Genomic DNA, 17,964 nt, shown 5'->3' with positions numbered 1-17,964 from the left:
GTTCAGGAGAATATCTTTGTGAATTGTGCCTCACATATGCAGACATATCTATTATGTCTAACAAATGATACACAAGTTATAATTAAGAAAAAAACAAAGGGAAGCTGTCTGTTTATACAGGACACAGTGATGTATAATGCAAAGCAATTAAACATACATAACCATAATAACAAGTTTGCATTCAGCAGTGCTGTTGACAAATTTCTGTATCTTTTGTGTGTACAATGATAGACCCATGCTTTTTCCATTGGATTTGCACTTCCTTTCATGTTTGTGTGACTTTTCTTTGAACTGATGATTAAAACTACAACCATTTCTTTTTTCTTTCAACCCAATAACAGCATTCAATTAACTCTTCATGGATTTATCTGACACGCCTAAGGAGAGTGTTTTCAGCATTTAAAATGTATGACCAGGCCATTAAATGGTGAAATAAGTAATGTTTTAATGAATGATTTGTAATTATTTTTAAATTAAAGGTTTCTCATCAATATTCCTCAAATCCCCGTGGAGGTTAAGTGGCACATAGATCTTGTTAAGCACTCAAATTGAGCCAGACTTTATTTAAGTAGTACGAACTCTAAATAATGGCATGTGTCAATATCTGGACCACATTTAACAAGTATCACTTAAGCAAAAAAACCTTGATTTTGTCCGTGTCCGTGTTTGTTAAAGCAGGTTCAGTAGAAGAGGTTGCATTATTTTTCTGTTGCAATTATGGGGGTGTCAGGTTGGGTTTGTAGCTGCAGATGAAGGGTAGCTTCTTTTTGCAATCAGAGCCGTCCCAGTTACCCTGGCCTGCAAGAAAAGCAAGCAGTGAATAAAAACAAAATAAAATCCAATAATTCATAAGAAAAATATTATCTTCTCATCAAAAATGCCAAGCACCTTGTAAGCTTATTCAATTAAGCTTTTGTCTAATAATAATAATAATAATAATAATAATAATAATAATAATAAAAAATAATAATAACAAAATAAAAAAATTCCTTCCAGTAGCACCTTAAAGACCAACTAAGTTAGTTCTTGGTATGGGCTTTCGTGTGCATGCACACGAAGTGTATCTGAAGAAGTGTGCATGCACACGAAAGCTCATACCAAGAACTAACTTAGTTGGTCTTTAAGGTGCTACTGGAAGGAATTTTTTTATTTTGTTTTGACTATGGCAGACCAACACGGCTACCTATCTGTAATAATAATAATAGTAATAATAAATTTTTATTTATATACCTCCCTCCCCAGCCAAAGCCGGGCTCAGGGCGGCTAACAACAATAAAATAATACAACATTCTAAAATAATTTCATTATAAAATTAATTCAAATCAAATTGATGGCAACCATTGGGCTAGAGTTCTGTGAAGAATTACCAAAGAAGGAGGTCAGGCTGTGCCTTGGTCAAAGGCCTGGTGGAACAGCTCTGTCTTGCAGGACCCATGGAAAGATGTCAAGTCCCGCAGGGCCCTAGTATCTTGTGACAGAGCGTTCCACCAGATCGGAGCCACAGCTGAAAAAGCCCTGGCTCTGGTTGAGACCAGCCTAACCTCTCTGTGGCCTGGGACCTCCAAGATGCTTTTGTTTGAAGACCGTAGGTTCCTCTGTGGGACATACCAGGAGAGGCGGTCCCGTAAGTACGAGGGTCCTAGGCCGTATAGGGCTTTAAAGGTTAAAACCAGCACCTTAAACCTGATCCTGTACTCCACCGGGAGCCAGTGCAGCTGGTATAGCACCGGGTGAATGTGATCTCGCAGTGAGGACCCCGTAAGGAGTCTCGCCGCGGCATTCTGCACCCGCTGGAGTTTCTGGGTCAGTCTCAAGGGCAGCCCCACGTAGAGTGAGTTACAATAATCCAGTCTGGAGGTGACCATCACGTGGATCACAGTGGCTAGGTCAGGGCGAGAGAGGTAATATATATATAGCACTAGACAAAAGCTTAATTGAATAAACTTACAAGGTTATATATATTAAACCCATTCAGTTTATGAAAACTTGAAAATACCCTCTGGGGAGCAGAGAGGAAAAATAGCCACACGATAGGCAAAATGATCAGCCAGTGAGGGTTGTGTTCTGCTCCCTTCACTGCAAACAGGAATCAATTGTTTCGCCTGAGTTTTACGCTTAAGAGAAGATTGTACATCTGCCACAAACTGGGTGAGTGATTTTCTTTGGGCAGCTCATTACTCACTTTATATGCATTTGGTACCCTTACTATTTCAGGGGGACAGGAGATGTTACAGTTTTAGTGTGGTAGAGGTGGTTTGGGCACACTAAAATGCATTTGTTTTCAGGGCAAGAAATGTATGCTCAAATTACTTCCACCGCACACAGAATGATATGGCCATCATAAAAGCCCTTTTGCTAAAGTATAAAGAACAGAATAATATGACCACTCTTCTGGAATTTCTCCCCGATGAAGTTGTGTGCTCCAAGCCTTTCTGGAGCACCAGTTATGTCCTCAATAGGTTTGCCAAACTACTTTTAAAAGTTCCAAGCACCATATGAGCCTGGAGAATGTAAACTTTGCATTTGAACGTAAACTTTGCAATTAGGGTTTTGACTGAAAATGCACCCAAGAAGTGGATTGCACCCAAGAAGAATATGGATATTCATCCTGAAATAAAATATTGAGTGATTTCAAGGAAAGTCCAAACAGGTTTGCTAACGCTTGCCAAATTTCTCAAGACATGGCAGCCACGAAATTTTATACAGTGAAACTGAAGATGAATGTAGATGTTATCCCAAAATGAAATCCCTGGACAACCAACTGCTGCAATGTTGTTCGGCTGGGCATTTAACTCTGATTTGAACTAGTTTGATAAAAATAATGCCTAATCTGAGGTGGGTGGGAGTGAATCAGCTCTAAACTTCCTTTTTAGGGAGCTCACTCCATTCTGCAATGGAACTTTGATGCAATTTGCACTCAATGATGTCCTAAAATTAACATCAGCCTGTTGTATCCAATGGCATTTTAATGGCACAACACAAACAAAACACAACCAACATGTAAAGTGTTAAATATCACTTTAGCTTAAAGTATCAATTGCTGGGAAAGTGACCAGAGGAGTATTTAATACTTAGAATTTTGAAAAGTGGAGGAAACCTAGCTTTCTGGGATGAACTAAACAAATACATATATCATATTTGTGGATTACAATGTACCTCCTAGATTTATCTTTAAGCAGATGCGACTGTGCAGAATACTGTTAATTGCTTCCCCAAAAACATGAAGAATTGAGCTCAGTGGACGCTGAAGGAAATTTGCCCCGGAGCCATCCGTCCATTCTAGCGAAGATCCCTGCAGAATAACCAAGCAGGAATTGAATGAAGACCATCGCACCACCCGGTAAACTGTTTAGGAATTTCCATATTCAAGCACGACTGAAACGGAATGAGCGAGAGGCGTTTTCAAAGGAATGCGCACAAAAGTCTCTTGCATGAAGTGGGGTTTCCATACTTTAAAAGGGCGTGAATAATGTGCGGTGCATAATTTATCAGATGGATTATCTGCAAACAGATTGAGATTTTATGGAATCTGCCACTCTGCATTGTTCGGTGAGCACAGCTTATTCCAAGAATCTCAGCAAAACCTTTTAATTAGATGTCACCTAAAGCTCTGCTCCATTATTAACCATGTTAGACAGGCTTCTCTGTCAAATATTAATGGCAACTATGACTTTTAATTCTGAACGTGCTATTTCGTTAGCTGAAAACATGAGCACTGAAGCGTGGGAACATGTTTCGAAGCCTGGTTCACACACTCAAGCAGAGCTGCATTCTGCGCCATAGAGGAGTTGGCACATACAGTGGCGGAGCTTCATGCTCGGGCACTGGGGGGGGGGCAGAGAGCAGGCGGGGGCAGGGCTGGTGCCGGCCTAGGGGTGTGGTGCCCAGCGCGGGCGGGGGGACAGCCGTGATGGCACCCCACCAGGATTGCACTGCTGGGGGCGATGCGCTCCCCCTGCACACCTCTTCTTCCGCAAGTGGGCCCATAATTTCCTTGCTGCAGGGCTGGGCAAGAGGGTGAGGCTGCCTACCTGTCAATCACCTGATGTCACTACAGTGCCACAGCTATGGGGGGGGGATGTCTAGCCAGATTTCTTTGCCCCGGGGGAAGCCTCCAGAGGAGTGCCTTTGAGGTCTCCAGTCCCTTTGCATGTGTATGCAAATGTGTGGGGTGTGTGTGTGTGTATGTGCCAAACTGCCTCTTTGACCCTGGTGAAATAAAGCTCAGTTTCGCTCCTGGTCACTGTTACACCATGTGGTAATTTTTGTCCACATGATTTGAAATTGGATTGCAAAGGCAGAGGCACAGGCTGCAAAGCAGCAGCGATCGGTTGGTTGCTGTGTCTCGCAGAGTGCTCAGCAAAGGGCTCCGCAAGACCCAGCAGCCTTGGATTGTAAAGGTAAAGGTAAAGCGACCCCTGACCATTAGGTCCAGTCGTGGTCGACTCTGGGGTTGGGGCATTCATCTCACTTTATTGGCCGAGGGAGCCGGTGTACAACTTCCAGGTCATGTGGGCAGCATGACTAAGCTGCTTCTGGCGAACCAGAGCAGCGCATGGAAATGCCGTTTACCTTCCCACTGGAGCAGTACCTATTTATCTACTTGCACTTTAATGTGCTTTCGAACTGCTAGGTTGGCAGGAGCAGGGACCGAGCAACGGGAGCTCACCCCGTTGCGGGGATTCGAACCGCCAACCTTCTGATCAGGAAGTCCTAGGCTCTGTGGTTTAACCCACAGCGCCACCCGCATCCCTTGGATTGTACTTTGTCCTATTTGGGCTGTGTTATTTCCCGAGCTGAATCCTGGAACAATAGGATCCAGACTGCAGCAGTCTGATTGGTCCGCAGGAACCACCCAATCCAGCTCCAGGTGGAAGTGAATCAGCGACCTGATTGGCCTGCAGGAGCAGCCAATCAGGCTCCTGAATGAAGTGAATCAGCAACCTGATTGGCCTGCAGGAGGAGCCCGGAATTAGCCAATCACGCGGGGCCCATTGTGTAAATAATATATATATATAGCTAGACGTTTTAGGGAAAGTTTCATTCATTGCTCCTACCAGCTGAATAAAGAGCACGAAATTCACACTCGACTCTGAGTATATTTCAGGCTGAGCCAGCTCTTTACCTGCCCCTCACCTGGCCTGTGGTGTAGGGAAGGGGGAAATGACTTGGCAAGGCAATGTGTGGTGTGCACACTGTGTCTGTGCCCAAATTCGCATCGTCCTGCCCCTCATTTTGAGGGGGAACCACCTATAGAACAGGGGTGATGAAGTACCTAGAGATCAATCAGAACACGGAAAGGATTGACAGCTCTTTCTTAATTAGCCACACTTTCGTTTGCCCAACTGCTTTCCCTTGGGAAAACTGTGGTTGAGCTGAGTGCTGAATCAGAGCAAACGGCAACTAGGTTTTCTTTGGGTTGCTGTTTGTTCCAATTTATCACTAAACAAAGGCAAACCGCTTGAACCCGTGTTTAGAAAGCATGGGACCAACAGAAGTGTGAACAAGCCCTCAGGCATAGAGCACTGGGAAGAGTTCTGGGTAGAGGAGTTAGAATCGTAAAAATTGTGTCTGCAAAACATTTAAGTGCCATGTTTTGCTTTGGTAATGCAACTGTGCAGTATACAGTGGTACCTTGGGTTACAGATGCTTCAGGTTACAGACGCTTCAGGTTACAGACTCTGCTAACCCAGAAATAGTACCTCGGGTTAAGAACTTTGCTTCAGGATGAGAACAGAAATCACGTGGTGCCAGCGCGGCGCCAGCGGGAGGCCCCATTAGCTAAAGTGGCACCTCAGGTTAAGAACAGTTTCAGGTTAAGAACGGACCTCCGGAACGAATTAAGTTCTTAACCCGAGGTACCAATGTATTTTTTCTTCTCTCCAGAGTGGTGTGGAGTTACCATTTTTCGTGTTGTGCTAGATGGACTTGCCTTTTTGTGGCTTCCTCCTGTCCAGAACTGGGCCGTCTGTTGTCCGTGGTAAGTCGCCAGACTTACAAGGAAGTCATTGTGTTCTGCACTTGAGACGCTAGTCAGATGTCCACCTGTGACTTTGCGTTGGCAAGTTCTCTGGAATGTAAATTGGAAATGGGAAGGCAACTGAAGAATGTGAGAAAATGCCTCAGGAAATGCTACAGTCGTATTTTGTATCGGAGAATCTGCATGAGGATCTCTGTGTAAATGACCACCATTTTATGCAACAGGGGCGAAATAATATGGAAGCAGTGGGTCACAGAGACACAAACGACCCCTTACAGGAGACTGAGTGGGCCACTTTTATGCCACCCAATGGTACCATTAGGGGGCACAGGTCTAGGGCGTAACATGAAGGGTGGGGAGGATGACAGCATCCTGTCAGCAGCAGTCACTGCAAAATCTTTCCTTTGTGTCTCCTTTCCTTTTTACTATGGGACGCGGGTGGCGCTGTGGGTTAAACCACAGAGCCTAGGACTTGCTGATCAGAAGGTCGGCAGTTCGAATGTCCGCGATGGGGTGAGCTCCCGTTGCTCGGTCCCAGCTCCTGCCAACCTAGCAGTTTGAAAGCACGTCAAAGTAAAGGTAAAGGTAAAGGTACCCCTGCCCGTACGGGCCAGTCTTGACAGACTCTGGGGTTGTGCGCCCATCTCACTTAAGAGGCCAGGGGCCAGCGCTGTCCGGAGACACTTCCGGGTCACGTGGCCAGCGTGACATCGCTGCTCTGGCGAGCCAGAGCCGCACACGGAAACGCCGTTTACCTTCCCGCTGGTAAGCGGTCCCTATTTATCTACTTGCACCCGGAGGTGCTTTCGAACTGCTAGGTTGGCAGGCGCTGGGACCGAGCAGCGGGAGCGCACCCCGCCGCAGGGATTCGAACCGCCGACCTTTCGATCGGCAAGCCCTAGGCGCTGAGGCTTTAACCCACAGCGCCACCTGCGTCCCAGTACGTCAAAGTACAAGTAGATAAATAGGTACCGCTCCGGCAGGAAGGTAAACGGCGTTTCTGTGTGCTGCTCTGGTTCGCCAGAAGAGGCTTAGTCATGCTGGCCACATGACCTGGAAGCTGTACGCCACCTCCCTCGGTCAATAGAGTGAGATGAGCATCGCAACCTCAGAGTCGACCGCGACTGGACCTAATGGTCAGGGGTCCCTTTACCTTTACCTTCCTTTTTACTAAGCAGATACACTGCTGCAAACTGACTCTCCCGACAGTCATGGCCACCATCTTCTTTTCCTCAGAGTGTTTTGCCTCTGGACTCTGGGAAAGAAAAATGCTTTGGCAGGTGGGAAGGACTGTCCCTGTGGCGTTTGTCCGCTCATTATGGAGATGTCGTACTGGGGGAGAGAGAGAAAGGGTTAATAGGCTGACCAATAAGAAAGCCCAGGGGCAGAGCCTAATGGTGTTTAAGGCTCAACACAGGGGTTTTGGCAGTTAGTTTGGTTGGTTTCTTGTGGGTGGGAGGCATAGGAGTGAGTTAGAGACAGAGGGGAGATGGAGAGAGTGAATTGGATTACAGTGTTTCAAAGTATTTAAAACTTGTTTGCGTTCACAATAAACTGGAATCTGAATATATTACCGGGGAAACCTGGTTGGTGGCAGTGGAAGAGATAAGCCATGGTGGTGCAGGGTCAATAGTCCGTGGAACGACCGGGGGCTCTGTGCGAACACCACAGGCAGGTACATATGGGAGAATACAGTCCCTAAGATAACCTGGTCCCAAACCATTTGTGGCTTTAAAGGTAAAAACCAAAGTCTCAAATTTTACCTAGGTACAAACTGAAAGCCAATGAAGATGCATAAGATCTGAAGAGAGGTGTTCACCAAGGTGGATCCTGGTTAATTTCTGAGAAGCATCCTCTTTTTAAGTTAGATATGACTGTTTTGCATGTTTTAATCATTACATACACTCTGAATTTAGTAGCACCATGGCGACTGTTTCCAGTTGATTCAAGTACATTTACATCTCACAGCAGGTCCTGGGTGGTACTTAAAATTAACTCGAATGCCATAGCCCCCTTTCCCTTTTTCATGTTTATTGTGATGGCCTGGGATTCCAATTCAGAGGCTGAACCGGAGGAATCCCATCCTGCACAGGAGTCCCCGCCTCCAGGGCCGGCTGAACTGGGGCAGGGCCTTGATTCTGAAGTGCCTGCACCTGTGCCGGATCCTCAGGAGCAGGCACCAGGTGATCCCACTCTGGCTCCAGAGGTAGTTGAGGACTCAGTGCCTGCAGGTGAGTCTCCCCCTGGGCCCAGTAACCCTTTAGCCTCTCCTGAACTGCCGAGGCTCAGGGCAGAGAGGCGAAGGGAACTGGTTTCTCCCAGGAGGAGTGCTCGCCTTAAGGCCAAGAGAGGCGGGTCTCCTAGGGGCCGGGACCGCCCCTGGCCTCAGAACAGATAAAGGCCAGTCGGCCTGGTCCCAGGTTGTGGGAGCAACGTCGTTGATGAGTACCTGTTCCTGCCCGGACCCAGACCTGACTCTCCAGTGCTCCTGTCCCCGCCCGGCTTCCTGCTTCGGACCTCGCCCCGCTCCTTGTGGACTGATTCCAGGCTAGTGACCCAGGACCGGACTTTGACTACGCCAATGGTAACCTTCCCCCCGGGATCAGCGCATTTATTTTTTGTAAAAATGCTTGAAGAACAAAACAAAGTAGAGACTTGCTTCTTTTCTGCAACCTAGGAAGGGAGGAGCGTAACAGGGACTTTGCGGAGCACAAAATCTAAGCAAGGAAGGATACAAGAAAGATGAGCCCCCAGAAAAATCTTCATTTTAAAGATGCCCCTACCTCAGCTTCTTCCCACGTCTCTCGGTTCTGAACAAACATGTAGCACTGGCCCAGGTAACTTATCCAACCATCAAGACAGCCACCTTGGCAAAACAATTCTGGCTCGACCACAGAAGAGTCACGGGATACTGGGACCTCATTGTCCCCGGAAGGAGGCTTGTTCCAATCAAAAACGTTTCCCAGCAAGAACCGGCGTTCGCGGGACTTGACCTCCGGAAGCCCATTGCCTGGGGGGAAAAGTACAAAATCAGACACCCCATGAGAAACACCCCCAATTATTTTTAAATAAAAGATGAATACCCTAATAATAATAATAATAATAATAATAATAATAATAATAATTTATTATTTGTACCCCGCCCATCTGGCTGGGTTTCCCCAGCCACTCTAGGCGGCTTCCAACAAAGATGAAAAGTACACTAAAATGTCACATATTAAAAACATCCCTGAACAGGGCTGCCTTCAGATGTCTTCTGAATGTCAGGTAGATGTTTATCGCTTTGACATCTGATGGGAGGGCGTTCCACAGGGCGGGCGCCACTACCGAGAAGGCCCTCTGTCTGGTTCCCTGTAACTTGGCCTCTCGCAGTGAGGGAACCGCCAGAAGGCCCTCGGTGCTGGACCTCAGTGTCCGGGCAGAACGATGGGGGAGGAGACGCTCCTTCAGATATACTGGACCGAGGCCATTTAGGGCTTTAAAGGTCAGCACCAACACTTTGAATTGTGCTCAGAAACGCACTGGGAGCCAATGTAGGTCTTTCAAGACTGGTGTTATATGGTCTCGGCGGCCGCTTCCAGTCACCAGTCTAGCTGCCGCGTTCTGGATTAGTTGTAGTTTCCGGGTCACCTTCAAAGGTAGCCCCACGTAGAGCGCATTGCTCGGGTGGAAATTGAAGAGTTGGCAATGCTAGTCCTCTGAAGCACTTTCAAAATGGCTCAGTCAGGTTTTATTCCTTGCAAAGCGGACACATTAACAACAGGTTAATACTATAGTACTCCTATATATTGTCTTCCTAAATGAGATTTCTTTGGGGGGGTGGTAGATCCCCCATAAGCTCTACATTCAGTGAAGTGTTAGAATTTGAGCTAACTCAAACTCATGAATTTAGCAAGGGCCACCCTGGCAATGACTTCCTGGGGGTGGGTTACTGAAGAAGCAAAAGGCTGATTATAGCTTCTGCGGTAGGATTGCCCTTGGTTGGATGTAAGCAACAGGAAGAAAAAGTGTCTTACAGTGGGCCTGAGAAACAGGTGTTGCCAGGGCGACTGGGGCTGGGGGATACTGGAAGTGGAAGGGAAAGCGCTGTTTTGTGCAAGTACTGCTGAGAAGGAGAAGGAGAAATTGGGCAGAACTGTTGGTTTCTGTTTCCTTCACTGTGCAGCGAAATGCTTGTCACGGGACATTGTTATGCATGCCACAGTCAGAGTACTGTTGGGTTCCCACGGGAATGGGAGACTGGATGTGACGTTCACTGGTTTCCTGTTTTTCACTGTTCTCTCGGTGTTCTTTGTTTCCGGGAGGAGTTGCTTTTCTGCTCTCGCAGAGGCAAGATGCATGTTTGTATTCTCTCAGCATAGAAGTGTAAATAAAGTTAAGAATGTGGCACATACTGCTTATCCTTCCGCTGTATGTGACCGCGCTCTGTTTAGGCTCAAGATAAGACGAGCCGGTATCAGCTTCAGCTTCAGATGGGCCGAAGCTGGTCAAAATCTCACAAGAACTTCATGTGGGGACTGATGGGAAGCAACTATGATGGCTGGCTGGAGCAGGCTGTGACAGAGAGACAGGGGCATGGCGATTAAGATGCCTGGGAATCCAATGTTGTGCTGCTGGAAAAGACAAGCCGTTCTGGAGATGTAAATGGTTTGAACTCTCTCTGTAAACTCAGGTTGTGAGTAAACCTTCATTCTTAAAGGTACCAGTTCTCCACTGTGCCTCATTTTCCCCCCAAGGAAACACGAAGTGCCAAGGCACCCAGACTCCTGCTACTGCTTGGCAGAGATTTGGGTGGCCTGGAACAATATTGTTGTTGTTGTTGTTGTTTAGTCGTTTAGTCGTGTCCGACTCTTCGTGACCCCATGGACCAGAGAACGCCAGGCACTCCTGTCCTCCACTGCCCCCTGCAGCTTGGTCAGACTCATGCTGGTAACCTCGAAAACACTATCCAACCATCTCGTTCTCTGTCGCCCCCTTCTCCTTGTGCCCTCCATCTTTCCCAACATCAGGGTCTTCTCCAGGGAGTCTTCTCTTCTCATGAGGTGGCCAAAGTACTGGAGCCTCAGCTTCACAATCTGTCCTTCCAGTGAGCACTCAGGGCTGATTTCCTTCAGAATGGAGAGGTTTGATCTTCTTGCAGTCCATGGGACTCTCAAGAGTCTCCTCCAGCACCATAATTCAAAAGCATCAATTCTTTGGCGATCAGCCTTCTTTATGGTCCAGCTCTCACTTCCATACATCACTACTGGGAAAACCATAGCTTTAACTATACGGACCTTTGTTGGCAAGGTGATGTCTCTGCTTCTCAAGATGCTGTCTAGGCCTGTCATTGCCCTTCTCCCAAGAAGCAGGCTTATTTTAATTTCGTGGCTGCTGTCACCATCTGCAGTGATCATGGAGCCCAAGAAAGTAAAATCTCTCACTGCCTGAGGTGAATGCAAAATTTTCCTTAGAGGCTGCTTGCATCCAATCAACATCAGGTCAATCCTAGTACAGTGGTACCTCAGGTTACATATGCTTCAGGTTACATACGCTTCAGGTTACAGACTCCGCTAACCCAGAAATAGTGCTTCAGGTTAAGAACTTTGCTTCAGGATGAGAACAGAAATCGGGCTCTGGCGGCGCGGCGGCAGCAGAAGGCCCCATTAGCTAAAGTGGTACCTCAAGTTGAGAACAGTTTCACGTTAAGAACGGACCTCCAGAATGAATTAAGTTCTTAACCTGAGGTACCACTGTACTTCATCATTACAGCCACTTACCGGGGCATAACCCCAAACCTTACTCCCAGATACTCTCCACTGCCAGAGCAGTGAGGAATTTTTGGGCGCAACATACTACAGTTCTGTTTCCTTTGAGCCAATGGGAAGTTCACTGGCATTTTGTAGTACTTTCATTCATTTACATATACAGAAGTGGGTCCTAAGCATAGTTTCACAGTTCAGTCTACCCCAGTAGACCCTGCTTCCTCCATTGGGGAGAAACATGGTTCCTTCTTCATTCCCTGGCAATCCAAAAGCTCTAGCCTTTGTCTCAACTGCAGACTTAGCTCTCCACCCCGCCTGCTGGGCTCCAGGGAAGACAAAAGGATGAGTCCACTTCCTGCCCTTTTCCCAGGTTATCAGCCCATAACCTTCAGTTAACACAGGAGCATGTGCTGGCAAAGATTTTGTCTAAAAGGGTTGTGCAAATCAAACCACTTAGTCCACGTATCTAGTTGTACCACTGCCAGTGTGGGAATATAGCAAAAAGTCAAGGTGATGTATCAGGAGATGGGTTCACATCAAGATCACGAGGCACTTTAATCTCACCTTCAGATACAGGGAGAAGCAGCACTCCTAGGTAGAGCATCAAAACTGAATGTGGCTTCATTGCCAGTTGGTAGCAGAACTTTCACCTACAGTGAAGGAAAGACTGTTTGCGTGAACACTTGTTTTCATGTATGAAGATCAAAATTCCAATCTTCTTCCACTTTAACAGGCACCTGAAATTGAACTGAGCCCATTTGAAGCTCTCAAATTAATTTAATTAGTTGATTAATTAATTGAGAAGACAGGTGCAACTCAGACATGACATGGATTTCCCAAACTGCAAGATTGTGAGCTAATTTTTCAGTAAAGTGGCAGTCTCGCCTAAAGCCTGCTGATCAGGCAGATAAAAAAATGGATTACTAATCCATCACTGTGTGTGTGTGAGAGAGAGAGGGAGTAGGAGAGGGAATGCACAAAGGTGCAGAACATGTTCAGTGGAGCACTAAATATACCATGTCATATCTTCTGTTACATAGGAGAACTGTGGGATGTGGGTAGGGATGGAAGGACCTGTCAATTTTGGTTTTCTCAGTTTCTCATTTTGCAATCTTTAAAAAAAATTAATCATTTTTATTGGTTTTACAAATACAAAGTACAAATAAACAGAGAATAAAAAAATGTATCTATATAGAGAGATTCTCTGGATCTCAGGACTTCCCCCTCCCATCTCCTCCATGGTGTCTCATTTTAAACATCTATCACTGCATATTCATCCATACTCCAATGTTTATATCAAACCATATTATCCATGGTAATTTTTACACTACAAGTGAAATAAAAATCCTGCGATTGTTTCCATCTGCTTACAGTGGTCTCCAAAGTAACTTACAAATTTCCCCCATTCATTTATAAAGTTTTTGTCCTCTCTCACTTTGCAAATCTTAAATGCAGTTCTCCAGATTTTGCAGCAATTCACAATTTAGAAAACAACAACCTTTATCAGCCTTTTATTACAAATTTATCCTAATAAACACCGTTTCGACTAACGTACAAATTTTTGCAAGCAATTTATCCTAACATAATATTATTTAATATTAGTTATTATGTTGTTATCACCAGTAAATGCATGTTTAAGTGCTCTCTCCCTTAACATTTGCACTTATGTAAACACTGGTTGTGAGCTTCACGGCAAAATTCACATAACTGCGAACTGTGAAGGATAGCTGCGTTTCACTTTTCATATTGTTTTGGAAAGTTCAGATTTAACAGATTTGAATTCAAAGGAGACCTGAATCAAATCTCTCCTCCATTCCTTGATATGGGTGGTGACTCCATAAAGAGGAATACTTGTATGCCACCTTGGAAGTTATTTCACATGTTTGAAATAAATATATGCATTTTAATGAAATGTCTATTTAGAGAAATACCTGTTTCGTAGATTGTTCCCTTTTCTTCCCTTCTTTTAACACTAGTAATGGGCAGCAGCAGTTTTAAGTAGTATTTACCCAACTTTTGGATGACTGGAGCTTTTTCCTTTGCACAAGAAGGCTAATAGTGCATGTCTTTATTTTTATATATACTCTCCTCCTTAAGCAAAGGAGGGTGGGGGCTTGCCTTTGACGCCACTGTTAGTTTAATTGATGATCCCTAACACCTTTCACAAACACATACTTGAATCTTATTCATCCATGGAGTATGAACACAGAGAATAGACCTACTATACTAACCAGTGTAGGGCACATAGAATCATAGAATGGCAGAGTTGGAAGCATAGCTGTCAACCTTCCCTTTTTTTTGTGGGAAATTCCCTTATTCCAGCGCCGTTTCCCACTGCTTCCCACTGCTATCCCGCATTGTTAGGTATCCCGTAGACTCTCCCCAGGACAGGTGAGGCTGCTGATCCCTTATTTTCAAATCTGAAAGTTGACAGCTATGGTTGGAAGGTCTGCCAGGGGCAATCTAATCCAAATCACTGCAATGAATTTGAGTTTGCTCGAATTCTAATGCTTCACTGGATATAGAGATTATGGGGATCTGCCCCCAAACCATAAATTATAATTAGATTCATGATAGACTTGTAGAGTCCATCCCCCGCAATGAAGGAATTTCAACTAAAGCATCCATGACAGATAGGCATCCTGGTTAAGGTTATGTTGAATCCTGATTCTGCCTTCTGCGGCATTCGTTACCCCGCCAAGTTTAGGGTCATCTGCAGATTTGGTGGGCAGCCCCTCAAATCCTTTGTCCAAGTTGTTTCTAAAGATGTTGAACAACAACGGGCCCAGGACAGACCCTAATGGCACGCCACTTGTCAATTTTTTTTCTAGGAGGATAGGGAACCATTAATGAGCACCAGGGGTACCACCTCCTAGGGGCTAAGCCCTTGTGGTCCTGTGTGAGTGTCTGGAGGCGGTTGGAGGATGGATGGCAGCTGACAGATTGAGGTTGAATCCTGACAAGACAGAAGTACTGTTTTTGGGGGACAGGAGGTAGGCAGGTGTAGAGAACTCCCTGGTCCTGAATGGGGTAACTGTGCCCCTGAAGGAAGCAGGTGCGCAGCCTGGGAGTCATTCTGGACTCACAGCTGTCCATGGAGGTGCAGGTCAATTCTGTGTCCAGGGCAGCTCCATCTGGTACACAGGCTGAGACCCTCCCTGCCCGCAGACTGTCTCGCCAGAGTGGTGCATGCTCTAGTTATCTCCCGCTTGGACTACTGCAATGCACTCTACGTGGGGCTACCTTTGAAGGTGACCTGGAAACTACAACTAATCCAGAATGCGGCAGCTAGACTTGTGACTGGCGGCGGCCGCCTAGACCACATAACAGCAGTCTTGAAAGACCTACATTGGCTCCCGGTATGTTTCCAAGCACAATTCAAAGTGTTGGCGCTGACCTTTAAAGCCCTAAATGGCCTCGGTCCAGTTTACCTGAAGGAGCGTCTCCACCCCCATTGTTCAACCCGGACACTGAGGTCCAGCGCTAAGGGTCTTCTGGCGGTTCCCCCATTGCAAGAAGCAAGGTTACAGGGAACCAGGCAGAGGGCCTTCTCGGTAGTGACACCTGCCCTGTGGAACGCCCTCCCACCAGATGTCAAAGGAAGAAACAACTACCAGACTTTTAGGAGACACCTGAAGGCAGCCCTGTTTAGGGAAGCTTTTAATATCTGAAGGATTATTGTATTTTAATATTTTGTTGGAAGCCGCCCAGATGGAAAACCCAGCCAGTTGGGTGGGGTATATTATTATTATTATTATTATTATTATTATTATTATTATTAGGCCCTTTAATATTTTCAGGGAGGGGACTGCCCCCAATGTCCAAAAGTGGTGGAGGAGGCCAGGTGCAGAGCCAAGCACAGCCCCAGGCCAGCTCCTCCTCCTTCTCCTCCTCCCGTGGAGGGGAAGGAGTCAGGAGGCCCCAATCCAGTGACGACAGCAGCAGCAGCAGCAGCAGAGGAACCATGGCCATTGAAGGTGTGCTGCTGCTACTGCACTGCGGCCATGCTTGGCTCTGCCCCGGCTCCTCTGATGTCCTGAAATACTGCATTCAAAGTCATGTGCAGCACACCGCCAGTCCCCACATTCTTCTTCAGAAGCTGGTGCCTCTGATGAGCACTCTTTGGGTTCGGTTAGTCAACCAGCTAAAGATCCACCCTAACAGTTACCTCATCCAGTCCACATTTCACCAGCTTCCATTGCAAGAAGATAATGGAGGAATATCATGTCAAAAGCCTTGTTGAAATCAAGATACACTATGTCCACAGCATTCCCTTGAGCCACCATAGTTGTAACTCAAAAGAAAGGGGGAAAAGGAAGGAAGGAAGGAAGGAAGGAAGGAAGGAAGGAAGGAAGGAAGGAAGATTTGTCTGGCATGCTTTGCTTTTGAGAAAAAACAGATAAGTCCCAGTTGGTCAACCATCGTGGCACCAACCAGCTCCAGACCTACTTTGCTTGCCCTGAGCTGCCACTTCTGTGTGAGAAAAAGGCCAAAAGGAAAAAGGGGATAAAATCTGCATCTACACTTGCCCTCTTGTTTACACTTGTTTCCTGCTTGGCAGGGGGTTGGACTCGATGGCCCTTGTGGCCTATTCCAACTCTATGATTCTATGATTCTTAAATGACTTTCCTTTCAGGATGTTGAATAATGGAGAGGAGGATCTGTTCAAGCTCCATTTTCCTGCTCTTATGTCCATTTGGTAAGTCCTGTTCCAACAATCATAATGGTGACTGAACACCCTTGAGTGGCATCTACTGATCACACAAAACAAAGTCCACCAATTGAACATATGTTTGAGCTGATGAATTTGTTTGAGAGCCAAATATTTACCAAGAGGGCTGCAGAAAAATCCTTATTCTCCACCTTTCTTTACAGTCACACATGGACTTCCCACCAGTTTTTGGAGGGTGGGAAGTAGAGGAACTGTTTTGAAGAAATGATTCTTAAGCACCGCAGGGCCACTTAAAACTTCACCAAGATGGCTGCCAACAACAACAACAACAACAACTTATTATTTCTATCCCACCCATCTGGCTGGGTTTCCCCAGCCACTCTGGGTGGCTTTCTTTCTTTCTTTTTTTTAATAATATTTATTACTTTTAAATCTTACAAAAAAAAGAAGAAGAAGAAAAGAAAAAAGGAGAAAAAAAGTCAAAAGGAATACAATACAATACAATATACAATACACAAGACAACATTAACACATTAAACTAAACATAAAAAAGTTAAAAAACATGCATCATACCGTTTCAATGCCCTATCTTTCATTCCCTCGTTTCATCGACCTCCTCTCCCCTCCCTTTTTGTATTCCACTTCTATTAATTATTTCAGCAATTCCTTTCCCTCTTTCTCTATTTTCTGTCATATAATTAACTTAACTTATTTTAACCTTATCTTCCATTAATACTATAATACTTATTTATACTTAACTCCTTATAACATTTCTACTAAAGCCATATAATTTCATTCCAACTCATTAATTTTACAATATTTCTATAAATAAACTTTAAACTTTTTCCAATCTTCTTCCACCACTCTGGGTGGCTTTCAACAGAACATTAAAAACAGAATAAAACTTCAAACATAAAAAAACTTCCCTAAACAGAGCTGCCTTCAGATGTCTGTTTGAAGGAGTCTTTTGTGTGAAGGGCAGTCCAGCCAAGTTTGATTTAAATATTTAAAAGCTTTTTTTAAAAAAAAACCTCTTAAGAAAGGAGAGTAGCAGCCTATCAAATTAGCACCTGGAGAAAAAGACCAAGCCCACAGGGCCACCTGGTCAAGGTCCACCCCACTGTGGTGAGATGTATTGTATTTAATTTAAATTCGAACATTCACTTCTAAATTTGTATCCATACATCTAAATCAGCATATGTGAATTTATGCAAATGAGTGTCCTTTTTTTAAGGCAGCGCATACATGAGCACCTTAAATTAGGCATGACCCTTGGTAGCTCAGTAAATAGAGCAAATGTTTGTGGTCCACTTCATCAGACGCATGAAGTGTATTCCTCAGATATATACAAATGAAATGAACTTTTTGAATTTCATTTAAAAAGAGAGAGAGAGAGAGAGAGAGAGAGAGAAATGAAATGGCCAGTGGTAAAGAACTGCCCCTCTCCTGTCAATCTTTCGCTCTCAGTTGCAGTTTCCAAGGTAGCTTTTCATCTAAAGAACAAAACAAAACAAACTATTGGGCAGGGGAGGGGGGGTCAGGGAGAAACCCACACCTGCGTCAGGTTG

The 17,964-nt window shown here is 45.3% G+C and overlaps 1 protein-coding gene across 2 annotated transcripts; it reads right to left on the bottom strand.

Moving 5' to 3' along the window:
* Window positions 1-420: 420 nt before the first annotated feature.
* Window positions 421-13,763, bottom strand: LOC307220027 (snaclec bitiscetin subunit beta-like). Of its 2 annotated transcripts, none has more exons than XM_079983690.1 (6): window positions 13,656-13,763; window positions 12,289-12,391; window positions 8,764-8,990; window positions 5,933-6,070; window positions 3,157-3,292; window positions 421-798 (listed from the first exon to the last, which is right to left on the bottom strand). In XM_079983690.1, exons 2-6 carry the CDS (start codon window positions 12,347-12,349, stop codon window positions 716-718), a joined length of 645 nt encoding a protein of 214 aa, XP_079839816.1. In that variant the 5' UTR covers window positions 12,350-12,391; window positions 13,656-13,763; the 3' UTR covers window positions 421-715. The 2 variants fall into 2 exon arrangements, with proteins under 2 accessions (XP_079839816.1, XP_079839815.1); XM_079983689.1 differs by having other exon boundaries at window positions 12,289-12,374.
* Between the last annotated feature and the right edge of the window lie 4,201 nt (window positions 13,764-17,964).

This window comes from Podarcis cretensis (assembly GCF_951804945.1).
Source record: "Podarcis cretensis genome assembly, chromosome: 7".
Lineage (NCBI taxonomy): Eukaryota > Metazoa > Chordata > Lepidosauria > Squamata > Lacertidae > Podarcis > Podarcis cretensis.
The sequence above is the reverse complement of the archived record's forward strand: the minus strand, read 5'-3'. Positions and strand labels throughout refer to the sequence as shown.